Genomic DNA, 13,223 nt, shown 5'->3' with positions numbered 1-13,223 from the left:
AGTGCAGAGGTTAGTCAAAAGTCGTTTGAAGTGTGCAGCGGTCGGTTAGGCTGATAGAAATGAGGGAGGAGATGTAGGGGGGTGCTGCACTGTGGAGAGCTTTGTGGGTGAGAACAAGTACTTTGAATTGGATCCTATAATAAATGGGCAGCCAATGTAAGGACTGGTGAAGAGCGGACGCATCCGAGTACCGATTAGCCAGATGGACGATCCTGGCCGCTGCATTAAGTATGGACTGGAGAGGGGATAGTCGAGCAGTGGGGAGGCCAATTAATAGAGCATTGCAGTAATCCAGGCGGGAGTGGATCAATGCTACAGTGAGGGTTTTAGTTGTTTCTATGGTGAGAAACGGGCGGATTCTAGAGATGTTCTTTAGGTGTAAGCGGCAAGAGCGGGCAAGAGATTGTATATGGGATGTGAAGGAGAGATTGGTGTCAAACATAACACCCAGACAGCACACCTGCTGCCGGGGTGTTATTGTGGTGCCACCCACGGAGAGGGAAATGTCAGATTTAGGGAGGTTAGTAGACGGCGGGAGCAGAAGAAGTTCAGTTTTGGAGAGGTTGAGTTTCAGATAGAGAGCGGACATGATGTTGGAGACTGCGGACAGACAGTCACTCGCGTTCTTTAGTACAGCAGGGGTAAGGTCGGGGAATGACGTATATAGTTGTGTGTCATCAGCATAAAGATGGCACTGAAAGCCAAATCTGCTGATGGTCTGTCCAATTGGGGCCGTGTAGAGAGAGAAGAGGGCCAAGGACTGAGCCCTGAGGAAACCCGACAGTGAGAGGAAGAGGAGATCAAGTGGAGCCAGAGAACAAAACACTGATGGAGCGGTCAGAAAGATAGGAAGAGAACCAGGAGACAGCAGTGTCCTTATTGCCTAGTGACTGGAGCCTAGAGAGTAGAAGACGGTGGTCAACAGTGTTGTAAGCTGCAGATAGGTCAAGAAGAATGAGCAGAGAGTGGTCACCGTTACGTTTTGCTGTCAGAAGGTCATTGGTCACTTTGATGAGTGCAGTTTTCAGTCGAATGCAGGGGGCGGAAGCCGGACTGTGAAGGGTCTAGGAGAGAGTGAGTGGAGAGGAAATGGGTAAGGCGGGAGTAAACTAGGCGCTCCAAAAGTTTAGAGATGAAGGGGAGATTGGAGACTGGTCTGTAGTTGTCTGTGCAGGATGGGTCGAGAGCGGGTTTCTTTAGTAATGGAGTAACGATGGCGTGTTTGAAGGAGAATGGGAAAATGCCTGAGGAGAGGGAGAGATTAAAGATTGCAGTTAGGTGAGTTGTGATGACTGGAGAGAGAGAGATGTGAGGATTCTCTGGTCCCATGAGCATGTGGTCGCAAGTATGAGATTAGTATACTCCTGGTCACATTCTGACTAGATGCATATCAGAAACTTGTGGTCACAAGACCACCCGGCCTCGCCACTGGCCTCAGAAACTCTTGACAGTGTGTTCTGTGCATGCTGCAAGGATTCACAAGTCTGCAGTTATAAGTAGTGTTGAGCGATACCTTCCGATATCGGGAAATATCGGATTGGATCGGACCGATACCCCAAAAATATCGGATATCGCCGATTCCGATACCGGAAACCAATGCAAGTCAATGGGACACAAATATCGGAATGAAAATAAACCCTTACTTTCCTTGTAGGTTAATTCTACATGAAGGAAAACAACTAATAATAATGTAGAATGTATTGGGGAAGGTGGAGGAGACATTAAAGGCATAGAGGTTTAGCCCAATGAAATGGAATAGCAGGAATTAATTTTTTTTTAAGACGTTCCGAGTTACAAAGATATTGACTATGCTAAGCCTTTTTATATTTTGTCAGATATTTATGTTTCACTACTTCCATGCTCTTCGCCTTCTTTTTTACTTCTCCCACACTTTCTCCTTCATCATACTCAGCAGCAGCATCTTTTTCATCAACTTCTTCTTCACCTTATTCATCTTCTTCTTCTTCACCTTCTTCCTATTATTCTTTTTTTTACATTCTTCATATTCTTCTTATTCAACTATTATTCTTCTTCATATTCTACTTCTTCATCATCTTCATATTCTTCTTCATCATATTCTTATTTGCGACAGGCATTCCTGTAGTTGTTATCTATAAAAGTTTGAAGATTACACCTTCCATTATGCCTGTCACAAAAGATTTACAACAGGATTTGTCCGTGTTTAGTTTTGCCTGCAGCAGCAGGTATTTTCCAGGGGTACCACGAGGAGGAACGGACTCACCCCCATAAACTGCTTAGTCTTCTTCTGCTTATAATTTAGATAATATCTTTTGCTCTGATTTTTAGTCTTATGCTTAATGTTCTTCTGCTTTTTGTTCTGCAGCTTCTTGTTCTTCTGCTTCTTGGTCTTCTGTCTCTTGTTCTTCTGCATCTTGGTGGTTGTCCTCTTGGTCATCTTCTTCAGGGTCATCTTCTTGGTCTTCTTCTGGGGGGGTCTTCAGGGTCGTCGCTTTCAGGGTTGTCGTCTTCTTCGGGGTAGTCTTCAGGGTCGTCGTCTTTAGAGTCGTCGTCAGGGAGATCCAGAGTGATTACCAAAAACCATTTCAAAAGCTTGAACTTGGAGATGTAGCAGAAGGTACAAGAAGGCTGAGGAACTGCTGAGAACCAGCTGACGGTACTGGAACCTGACTAGGTAGCTGAAGGTACAAGAGCCAATGGAACTACTGAGGACCAGCTGATCGTACTGGAACCCGGTTACTAAGCAGGAGGTACCTGTGCCAGAAAGCACTACCAAGGACCAGCTGACGTTGGTGGAACTCGGATACCGAGAAGGAGGCACCTAAGCCAAAGGCTCTGCCTGGAACCAGCTGACGTTACTGGAACCCAGGGAGACATATTCAAGATTGACTTCCAAAGAACCAGCTAAAGGTACTGGAACTCAGATAGGCTGCAGAAGGTACACATGAAAAAAAAAGTTGCAAGGCCGCGAGCCGGCCGGAGTTACCGAAACCCACAGTCCTACAGGGGGAGCTTGTCCTATTGGTACTACGGAACCAGCCTTCATTGCCAGATCCCGCAGCCCACATAGGAAGCACCTAAACTGCAGGCACCATAGAGTCGGCTAACCCGACCGCAACACGACAGGACAACGTATTGGAGGCAAAGTGACATTGACACTACCCGGAAACAGCTGGCATGCTGGAACCAGGCTGGGCAGGAGGGAGTACCCGTGCCAAAGACACTTCTGAGCAGCAACTGGCGATGTTGGAGCCCAGGGTGAATACTAGAAACAGATTGGAGGCAGAGGCATAATTGGAGCAAGTTTAAAATCTGTAGTAGTGTGAATGTGGACAGAGCAGGCAAAATAGCCGGACACACAGCAGGGGATCAGCTGATGTTACTGAACCCCAATAACACTGGAGCATGTGTTCACTGTGCAGACGGCACTTCTGATCAGCAACTGGCGGTGTTGGAGCCCAGGGATTACAGTAGAAACAGAGTGGAGGCAGAGGCGTAATTGGAGCAAGTTTAAAATTTGTAGTAGTGTGAATGTGACAGAGTAGGCGAAATTGCCAGACACACAGCAGGGGATCAGCTGACGTTACTGAACCCCAATAACACAGGAGCAAGTGTTGACTGTGCAGACGGCACTTCTGAGCAGCAACTGGCGGTGTTGGAGCCCAGGGATTACAGGAGAAATAGGCGGTAGAAACATGAACACAACAGGAGACCTGGATACTGTTGCTAACCAATTATTTAATCTGGAAGAGGACTGGCAAATTCCTGCGAGATCCAGGCCTTGTTCATTTTCAGAAAAGTAAGCCGGTCAACATTAACGGAGGATAGTCGCATGCGACGGTCTGTTAGTACACCACCTGCGGCACTAAAGACGCGTTCTGATAATACACTAGCAGCAGGGCAAACCAGCACCTCCAATGCATACTGGCTAAGCTCTGGCCATGTATCCAGCTTAGAGACCCAAAACTTGAAGGGGGAAGAGCCGTGTGGGAGAACACTGAGAGGGCAAGACATGTAGTCTGTCACCATCTGACAGAAATGTTGCCTCCTGCTGACTGGAGCCGTCTGTGATGGTGTATACATTTGTGGCGGGTACACAAAACTTTGCCACATTTGGGCCATACTGGTCTTGCCTTGTGCTGAGGTGCTGCTTCTGCTCCCTCTTTGTGCATAGCTTCCTCCACTGCCTCGACGCACTGAGCTGCTTTGTAAAGCACTAGCAGCACTGCTCTCGGGTGGAATGAAGAACATGATGGAATGCACCAGTGTGTCTTGGTACTCCCGCATTTTACGCTCCCGGTTTAACGGTGTTATTAGGCTTTGTAAGTTGTCCCGGTAGCGAGGATCTAGGAGGGTGTACACCCAATAATCAGCAGAGTTGAGAATGTGGGAGATGCGGTATGAAATCAACCATGTAATGTGAACAAAAATGGAGGGCACCACTGAAAAGAGGGGTTCACCAAAGACTAGTCAAAAATATGTGACAGAAACTTGCATATTATGGAGCTTTGGTTTATTTGACCTTTTCTGCCTTCATTGTCTCTGCCATTTGTGGTCTGTATGTCTGCAACGACATTAGTACTGCTGTCCCATATGGGCTTTTTATATTTTTCCATTCTTGTATTCATCTGCTCAATTTTTTTTTTTTTTTTTTGTTATATGCAGTCCACAGGAGTGTGTGCTCATTAACTACATCAGTGAGTACATAGATGCCAGTTCAGGGGTTTCATATGTGCTTAATATATTCATGGTGCTGTGAATAGTTCTCTTTCCAAACCAGTCAGGCATTTTGATTTTTCATGTTTAATGCCTTTTTTCATTTGTTTGTTTTAGAGACTGTTCCTCATTAGACACTTTATAGTGCTCATTCATACATTGTCTGTGGGGTCTGTTGATGTGGGAGGTTTATCATATCATTATTTCATGATTTGACTTACCACTTTTCCACGTTTTTAAATGTTTTTATGGAGTCTGTGTTATTCCATGTCTGTGTTGGATGTATTCAATAAACTTCATACATTTTTTACTCATACATGTGGTGTTGCCTATTCATAGGCTGGTCGCTTTGTTCTTTTTTCTATGAAATCAACCATGTGCTGCAGACTGCCAACTGGCCAAGAAACGCTGTCCCCTGCTTGAGGCGTCATCTCTGCCTGCTCTGCATCACCCCACCCTCGCTCTACATACTGACTACTAGAGCATTGTGTACCTTCCTCCTCTGGACAGATGTCTTCCTCCTCCATTGACTCCTCATCCTCCTCACAAAGTGTCCCCTGCCTAGGCCTTTGTGAGGAACCATGTTGCGCAGACTGTCCAGAAGCAGATGGCATTTGTGACTCCTCATCCTCCACCTCTTCCACAACCTCCTCCCTTAGTGCTTGCAGTGTTTTTTTCAAGCAGGCAGATAAGGGGGATAGTCATGCTGACTAGTGCATCATCTGCACTCGCCATCTGCGTGGAATCATCGAAGGCATGCAAAACGTGGCAGATGTCCTTCATAGAGGCCCACTCAGTGGTGGTGAAGTGTTAACGGCGCGCAGTGCGACTTGTTTGCGCCTGATGCAGCTGGTACTCCATTACTGCTGCCTGCTGCTCACACAACCTCTCCAACATATGTAACATTGAATTCCACCTGGTGGGTAGGTCACATATGATGCGATGTTCCGGAAGGCGGATCGGCGCTGCAGCGCTGATTCAGAGGAACTGGAGTATGAGGAGGAGTCAATGTGTACAGACTGGATTCCTGCAATCCTTGGAGTTGGCAGAACACGTACAGCGCCACTCTCAAGATCTATATCGGGCTCCACTTCATTTACCCAATGGGCAGTGAGGGAAAGATATCATCCCTGTCCATGGTTACTGGTCCACGCATCGGTGGTCAGGTGGACCTTGCTAAAACGGCGTTTAGTAGCGTATGTTTAATTTTTCCCTCCACATGCTTTTGCAGGGCAGGGACGGCTTGCCTGCTGAAATAAAAGCGGCTGGGCATGTTGTATTGTGGGACTGCCAATGCAATGAAGTTACGGAAGGTGTCAGTCTCCACCAGCCTGAATGAGAGCATTTCAAGAGACAGTAGTTTTGCAATGCCAACATTCAGAGCCTGTGCTCGGGGGTGGTTTGCAGAGTATGGGTGCCTTTTCTCCCATGCCTGTGCTACTGATGGCTGTAGACTGGCCTGGGAGTGTGAGGATGAGAGGGAATGTGGTGCTGTGGGTGGAATGACACTGTGTCTCTGTACAACAGTGCCAGAGGTTCTTCCATGGCGATCCTGTGAGGAAGCTGAACCAGCTGTGTGTGAGCTAGAGGAAGAGGCTACAACACGAGCTGAAGAGGTGGTAGGTGGCACTGTAGGTTGGCCTAGGTCTTCAGTGTGTCTTTGTAACTCCACCACGTGCTTGGTCCGCACATGTTTCCACATATTTGTGGTATTGAGGTTACTGACACTTTTCCCTCTTTTCACTTTCTGATTACACAGCTTTCATTTGACAAAGCAAATGTCATCTGCAACTGTGTCAAAAGAGGACCAGGCACTGCAAGTCTTGGGGCGCCCGTTTTGGGTTTTGGAAGAGGCATGCTCCTATTGGGTGCCGAAGTAGAGGCTACAGGCAACCGAGTCTGCCCCCTCCTTTTTTGGCCGTTCGCGGAATCTCTTCCTCAGAGTTGCTCCCACCACCTTCCTGTACCTCACGCCTTGATGGGTCAAGGACCTCATCATCTACACTACCCTCTTCAAATGACTGCTTCTCCTGGGTAGTCTCGACAGCACAGTACGCACCAGAAAGTGGGTCCTGAGTCTCATCATCAGATGCGTACTGAGGTGTGCTGACCATAGGTACTGGCCCACCCGCCTCTTCAGATTCAGACAGACAAAGCTGTTGCGCATCACTGCATACTACCTCTTCTTCAAATTCTTGAATGCTGCTTGGCTGGCCCCCTCTTTCCAAGCCAACAGATTCAGAGAACAGAAGTAGAGATGGCTCCTGTCCAGGGCTCTCTGACTGCCTGGGCAATTTGGCAGGTGGTGAAGAGACAGATGGGTGCTCTTCAGTGCTCTGGACCTGAGAGGATCTGGAATGAATTGAAGTCGATGTGTTAGCTGCTATCCCTCCGACAACGGCTTCAATTTGTTCGACCCGCAAAAGTGGGGTACAGTGAGCTCCTACAAAGCTGTGCATAAAGGACTGTTCCCTGGTAACACTGGGGTATGATGAATCACTGGTGCCCGCAGCAGGCACAGAATCCCCACGTCCTCTCCCTGCAGAAACTCCACGCCCACGTGCCTTACTCCCTGCCTTCTTCATCTTGGTAGACTGATAAAGATAGGCAGAAAAGTACTAAGGGCTTAGTGTGCTTATTCCTGAACAGCTGCAAAGAGATATAAGAAACACTAATTTTATAAAGTGTGGACTAGACTTTAATATGAGCTAATGTGGCCTACACAACTGTAAAGTGGAGTGTTTGGTGAACTTTATTAACTTTTTTCTTTTTTCACAAAAAAGCAGGAAGGTAACCTACAATGCAATAGATGAGGCTCCAAAAAATAGGCTAATACTAATCTGGCTGGGGCTGCAGGGCACAAGCCAGCAGAAAGGCTCCTCTATCTACTCCTATATAGTGTTTGCAAATATTCTAGCTGGATACGGATGGAACCACACTAATAGGAGAAATCTGGAAAAATGAGCAGCACTAATGCAAAAAAGGACAATGTATGAGGCAGTGATGCACGCTGAGCGGACTACAACCAGAGGTGGTGCAGAACACACTACAGCGTGAGCTGCACTCACACACAGAGACCTCGCAGACAGCCGTGAACAGCGCTGCAAGGCAAAAGAAAGCTTCTCACACAGCGGTTGCTAAAGTAGCCTGGGTAAAGCACAATAAAGCAAATCGCTAGCTCAAACTGTCCCTCAGAGTCAGAACAGTAGCGTCCTGTCCCTAAGTAAATTCACAGCAGAGTGAACCCAAAATGGCAGCGGCGGCTTTTATAGTGCATCATGACATCATTTCAGCAGCCAATCACAGCCATGCCATTAGTTAACATGCCTAACATGCATAACAGGATGTGCCCACACTTCTTAGGATTCCTCATTGGCTGAATAAAATCAAACTGGCTCATTGCATTATGGGAACTTCCGATTCCGGTATTCAATATTCTAAAAGTATCGGAACTCAGTATAGGAACTCCGATACTGCGAATACCGGCCGATACCCGATATTGCAGTATCGGAATGCTCAACACTAGTTACAAGTCCAACTGTGACAAAGGACAATCTTGTGTTTACAGGGCTGCAGTGGTCATGTCTAGTTGATAACACTGCAGACACTTCAATAGTGATGATCCTGTGGTAGATGCACAAGACTGCTGAGGCAGTTGATTGATTGCAGCAGTCATGTGTTGTTGATGTCACTGCTGCAGCTGTGAAAAAAAGGCCTCCAAGGAGCAAGTAATAAAAATAATATTGTTACTTATGCAAGTAAGAATTTAAATAAAGGCTTTCTAACAATAAATGAAGATCAGAGTGGTCTAGCATATGAGACATTCTTGTTTTTTTCAAATGCTGTTTAAGCATATGATTGAGAATTATGAAAGCCATTTAATAAGAGCACTTAGAAGTTATTACTTTTAGCTGAGATCTGTTTTTGAGCATAAAGTAATTCCTACTAAGACATTAATAAGTCTTCTCAATTTACAGGAGGAAATGCTACATTTAAGTGAGCAAATCAAAGCAATTGGGGAATGTATCAATGCAAAAAAGAAAATATACGAAGAGGAGTTGGAAAGACATTCAGCACTCAGAAAAGACATAGAGGCAAGTAATCACACTCCTGTTAGCAGTAGTTATGTATGGAAGTAAATAAATGTAGAAGTATTAGCATAAATAATATTATTCACACAAACAGGTGCTGTGAATTATACTGCCACTGTTATTAGACTGTGGCACTACAATACAGTGCCAGGCTTGGACTGGCCCACAGGAGAACAGGAGAAAATCTGGTGGGTCTCTGAGTTGGTCACCACCCTCTTATATGAGCACTACTTGGCACAAAATACTTCAATCACTATTGATAGACAGAGGCATCATCTTACTCATTTAACAATGTGCCCAGTTCATGGTTATATAATTTTGTCAATCAATCAAATTTATTATCGCCAAGTACATATTACATATATACAAGGAATTCTTTGTGGCAAAGAGGCAACATAATATATAACAACAGATACAACAAGTAACATCTAACAAGACAGATATAGTATATAGTCCACACATGACGATTTAATTGTTGAACAGAGAGTATATAGAAGCTGTTCATATGGCGGTTGGTGCTGCATTTGGGGACTCTGAAGCGACGTGATTGAGGATAATGTCACATTTGCATCTAGTGGAAAAGTGGGGTCCTGGAGTTGGTTGCTGGTGTGCTCTTGGCCCCCCAGTCCGACACTGCAGTACTATTCAGACTGATCATAACACAGATAGCCAAACGCTAAGTAGTTTTGACTGAGCATTTTAACAGCCTGGATTCTGGAGAATACACCCTCTGACACCCTCTGCATAAATTATAATTTTAGGAAGGAGGGCTATCCATAGGCACATAGGAAACTTGTGTCCAATGGAATACTTGGTGTAACCTTTTTTTTAAACATATAAATCAATAGTACACTTGAAAATATTTGTAGAATATGTTATTAGATAAATTTGCTTCTTTCTCCTTTTTCGCTGATTATTCATTTTCAAAATTCTCAAGTCACGGTAAAATCAGTCTTCACATTACTGAGATAGGAGATGGCATTACGGTTCTATGGATCTGCCCACTTTACGTTTGTGTACACGTTAAGTACTTGGTGACATACTGTATTTCACGTGTATTATCGATTTATGAAATAAAACGTGAAACAACGATTACACTTTAAAGTGTGCTGGAAAGAATGAAAAGAAATACTATCAATTCATGAATTTCTGAAAATGAATGTTTTTTTTTTACATCTTCTGGGAACATTTGTCATTGTACTTGAAATATGGACTGTAATGGGGTGTAACAAGAAGAGACTGCAGAGTAATTCCTTCACAATATTGTTACATGTTTGCTGTTATTTCAATTACATAATAGGTACAGAAGAAAAGATACAATGCGATATTGAAACGCCTCCATTCCCAGCTAAACAAGGCCCAGCTAAGCAGGAGACAGCATCAGTGGAATATTGAAGAGATGGAAAAGACAGCATCCAGTCTAAGGCGCCGTCTTGGAATCAGCCAGTGACTTATTAAATCGCTGAACTTTTACTGTTTATCTTTTCCATAGTTACATGTTAATTAAAGTAGCGCTACAGTATGTCATCAATATTGTAATGTATTCTCCTTGTTTTACATCTGGTGCAGAGAAAAATTCCTCCTGGAAAAAAACAGATCTGCTTTTATGTTGCTTTCTATGGAGCAGCTATAGCTCTGATTGGCATTTAAAGGGAATCTGTCACCCCTTTTTTGAGATATCATATAATGCTATCATTCAATTGTGTGTCACATAAGGATTCTCTTAGTACTTTTGCTTCCCCCTGACCCCGCACCTTTCATGCATAAATACCTTTTTATATCAGTTCAGATGTATGTAAACTGCCGCTGTCCGGTCCACTGGGCGGGGCTTATTCACCTGCTCTCCCCCTCCATGTCTTGCTCTACTCATTTCTTCTTGTGTAGAGCAAGACAGGGAGGGGGGAGCAGTTGAATAAGCCCCGCCCAGTGGACCGGACAGCGGCAGTTTACATACATCTGAACTGATATAAAAAGGTATTTATGCATGAAAGGTGCGGGGTCAGGGGGAAGCAAAAGTACTAAGAGAATCCTTATGTGACACACAATTGAATGATATCATTATATGATATCTCAAAAAAGGGTGACAGATTCCCTTTAAGCCTGTTACTAACACTTGTAGCTGAGCCCAGGAGAAGGATACCCAATATCAGCATGCATGTTTCATATATAATTAGGACTTTTTGGATGTTCACGTGTTATCAGGTTCATCTACTATGACACATTACCGTACTTTGTATATCTGCCGCATGTCAATTTATGCTAAGGTGAGCTATCTCCGGCGGTCCCATAGACATTGAAGAGAGAGTGCATGCCTAGATAGGCAATTACTTACCAACCTGATAAAAATGTTTTAAACGTTTAACCTAGAACACAGAGGATATATAGCTGTGCTCTAAAACACAAAGAAAGTAATTTCATAGTTATGAGAAATGTTTGCTTTGTTCAGATGTTTTTGCAGTTGTAATAAAATATTATTTGATTTTACCGCTCATGTTACTAATAAAAATGTTCTTGAGATTAGCTGCTTTCCTTAACTAATCATTCTTCCCATATTCAATTACTCCAAAATATTTTATTTCATTTAGTTAATACATAATCTCATTACACCCCTTTATGGCTATGCGCACACAGTGTACGTTTTTTTTTCAGAGAAACTGAGCGGCAAGTTTTTCACTTTTGAGTTTTTAAAAAACGATTTGGAGAGTTTCCGTTCAGTTTCTGCTACAAAACCTCCTAGAAAACTCTGTGTGAACATAACATAATAGCATTTTTTGCGCTTTTGTTTTTCACTTTTACTATCTTCCAAGAACCATAACTTTATAACTTTTTCATTGACGCAGTCATATGACGGCTTCTTATTCGTCACGATTCATCTCACTTTATAATGTACTGAAAACTGTGGAAAAATGCTAAGAGCAATGGAAAACCAGCCACAATTCCACTATTGTGCTTCATTTTTACAGTGTTGGCCACCTGATTCTTTAAGTTATTATGATTTTCGCGATACCAAACTTATAGTTTTGTTTTATATCTTAATGGTCAAAAGAAAAAAATTCAGAACTTTGCTAAAACAGTTTGGTTTGAGACATTTACTTGTGCATCAAGGTGATGTTTTTATCAATACCATCTTAAGATATATACAATATTTTCATAGCTTTCTATTAGATACATTTTTGGGAACTGTGGCAACTTAAAGAAAGTAATTAAGTTTGATTTTTTTCTAGCTTGGTGTTCACTGTATGTACTTTGATATTTTGTTAGGTCAGATAATTCCACTTACACAATGTTAATTTTTTTTTCATTTCAATATTTACAGTTGGGGGGAAAGTGGGATGATTTAAATGTTTATATGCTTTTTCCATTTTTATATACCGGTACATATATGGTCTTTTATCCACCATAACAGGCATAACAGGGCCATATATTTCTCCAATATTATAGCCTTAAAACTCATAAATTCAAGGGTATAGAGTGCATTTGCAAAAGGCCATTCAGTGCAGTGATAGTGATAATGTTGCAAAATAATAATAATAATGCAAAAAACTAAATTCTGTTGAACTCTAAAACTATAAGCTTTAGGCTATGTGCACATGTAGCGTTTTAAAACGCTCACTAAAAACCGGACTCCTTCCCAGAAATCGCGCCTTTTTTTCGCGCGATTTCACCGCGATTTTACCGCGATTATGATCGCGATTTTGCCGCGATTTTCGCGTGCGTTATTCAAGCACTTTCCAAGCGATTTGAAGCATCGCTTGGAAAGTGATTGACAGGTTGGTCACACTCGTCAAACATAGTGTTTGACAAGTGTGACCAGGTTTTTACTATTGAGGCCGCCTATGCGGCATCAATAGTAAAAGATAGGATGTTAAAATGCTAAAAAAAAAATAAAAAATTGGGGTATATTTACCTTCCGGCGTCCCGCGCTGCATTCCCGGCCTCAGCGTTCCCAGTAATGCCTTGCGAGACCTGTGATGACGTAGTCTCGCGTTGCTATAGCGATCTCGCGAGACCGCTAGAGTCACGCGAGACTACGTCATTACAGGGCCTTGCCGCAAGGCATTACTGGGAACGCTAGGCCGGGAATGCAGGGCAGGACGCCGGAAGGTAAATATACCCCGATTTTTTATTTTTTATTCTTTTTTTTTACCGGGGTATGGTACCCAGGGCCTGGAGGACAGTCTCCTCTCCTCCACACCGTGGGTACCAACCGCACATGAGACGCTTAACTTCCCGCATGGTGGGCATAGCCACATGCGGGAAGTAAGCGATTCTCATGCATTCCTATGGGTGCGGAATCGCGGCAATTCTTTGCGATTCCGCACAAAAGAATGAGCATGCTGCAATTTTTTCCGCGATGCGATTCCGCCGCGGAAAAAAGCGCAGCATTAGCACAGCATGTGCGGAATACCATAGGAATGCATGGGGGGCGTTCTGTAC

The 13,223-nt window shown here is 43.8% G+C and overlaps 1 protein-coding gene across 1 annotated transcript in view; it reads left to right on the top strand.

Moving 5' to 3' along the window:
* Nucleotides 1–10,455, top strand: part of CCDC122 (coiled-coil domain containing 122) — a 49,782-nt gene extending 39,327 nt beyond the window's left edge. The window contains exons 5-6 of the mRNA XM_073580296.1: nucleotides 8,673–8,789; nucleotides 10,087–10,455. Coding sequence (XP_073436397.1) covers nucleotides 8,673–8,789; nucleotides 10,087–10,236 — 267 coding nt within the window. The 3' untranslated portion in view covers nucleotides 10,237–10,455. The remainder of the gene's footprint in view (nucleotides 1–8,672; nucleotides 8,790–10,086) is intronic.
* Nucleotides 10,456–13,223: the final 2,768 nt, after the last annotated feature.

Source organism: Dendrobates tinctorius, unplaced genomic scaffold (assembly GCF_039654945.1).
Source record: "Dendrobates tinctorius isolate UK_male_01 unplaced genomic scaffold, ASM3965494v1 ptg000064l, whole genome shotgun sequence".
NCBI classification, from domain to species: Eukaryota; Metazoa; Chordata; class Amphibia; order Anura; family Dendrobatidae; genus Dendrobates; species Dendrobates tinctorius.
The sequence above is the reverse complement of the archived record's forward strand: the minus strand, read 5'-3'. Positions and strand labels throughout refer to the sequence as shown.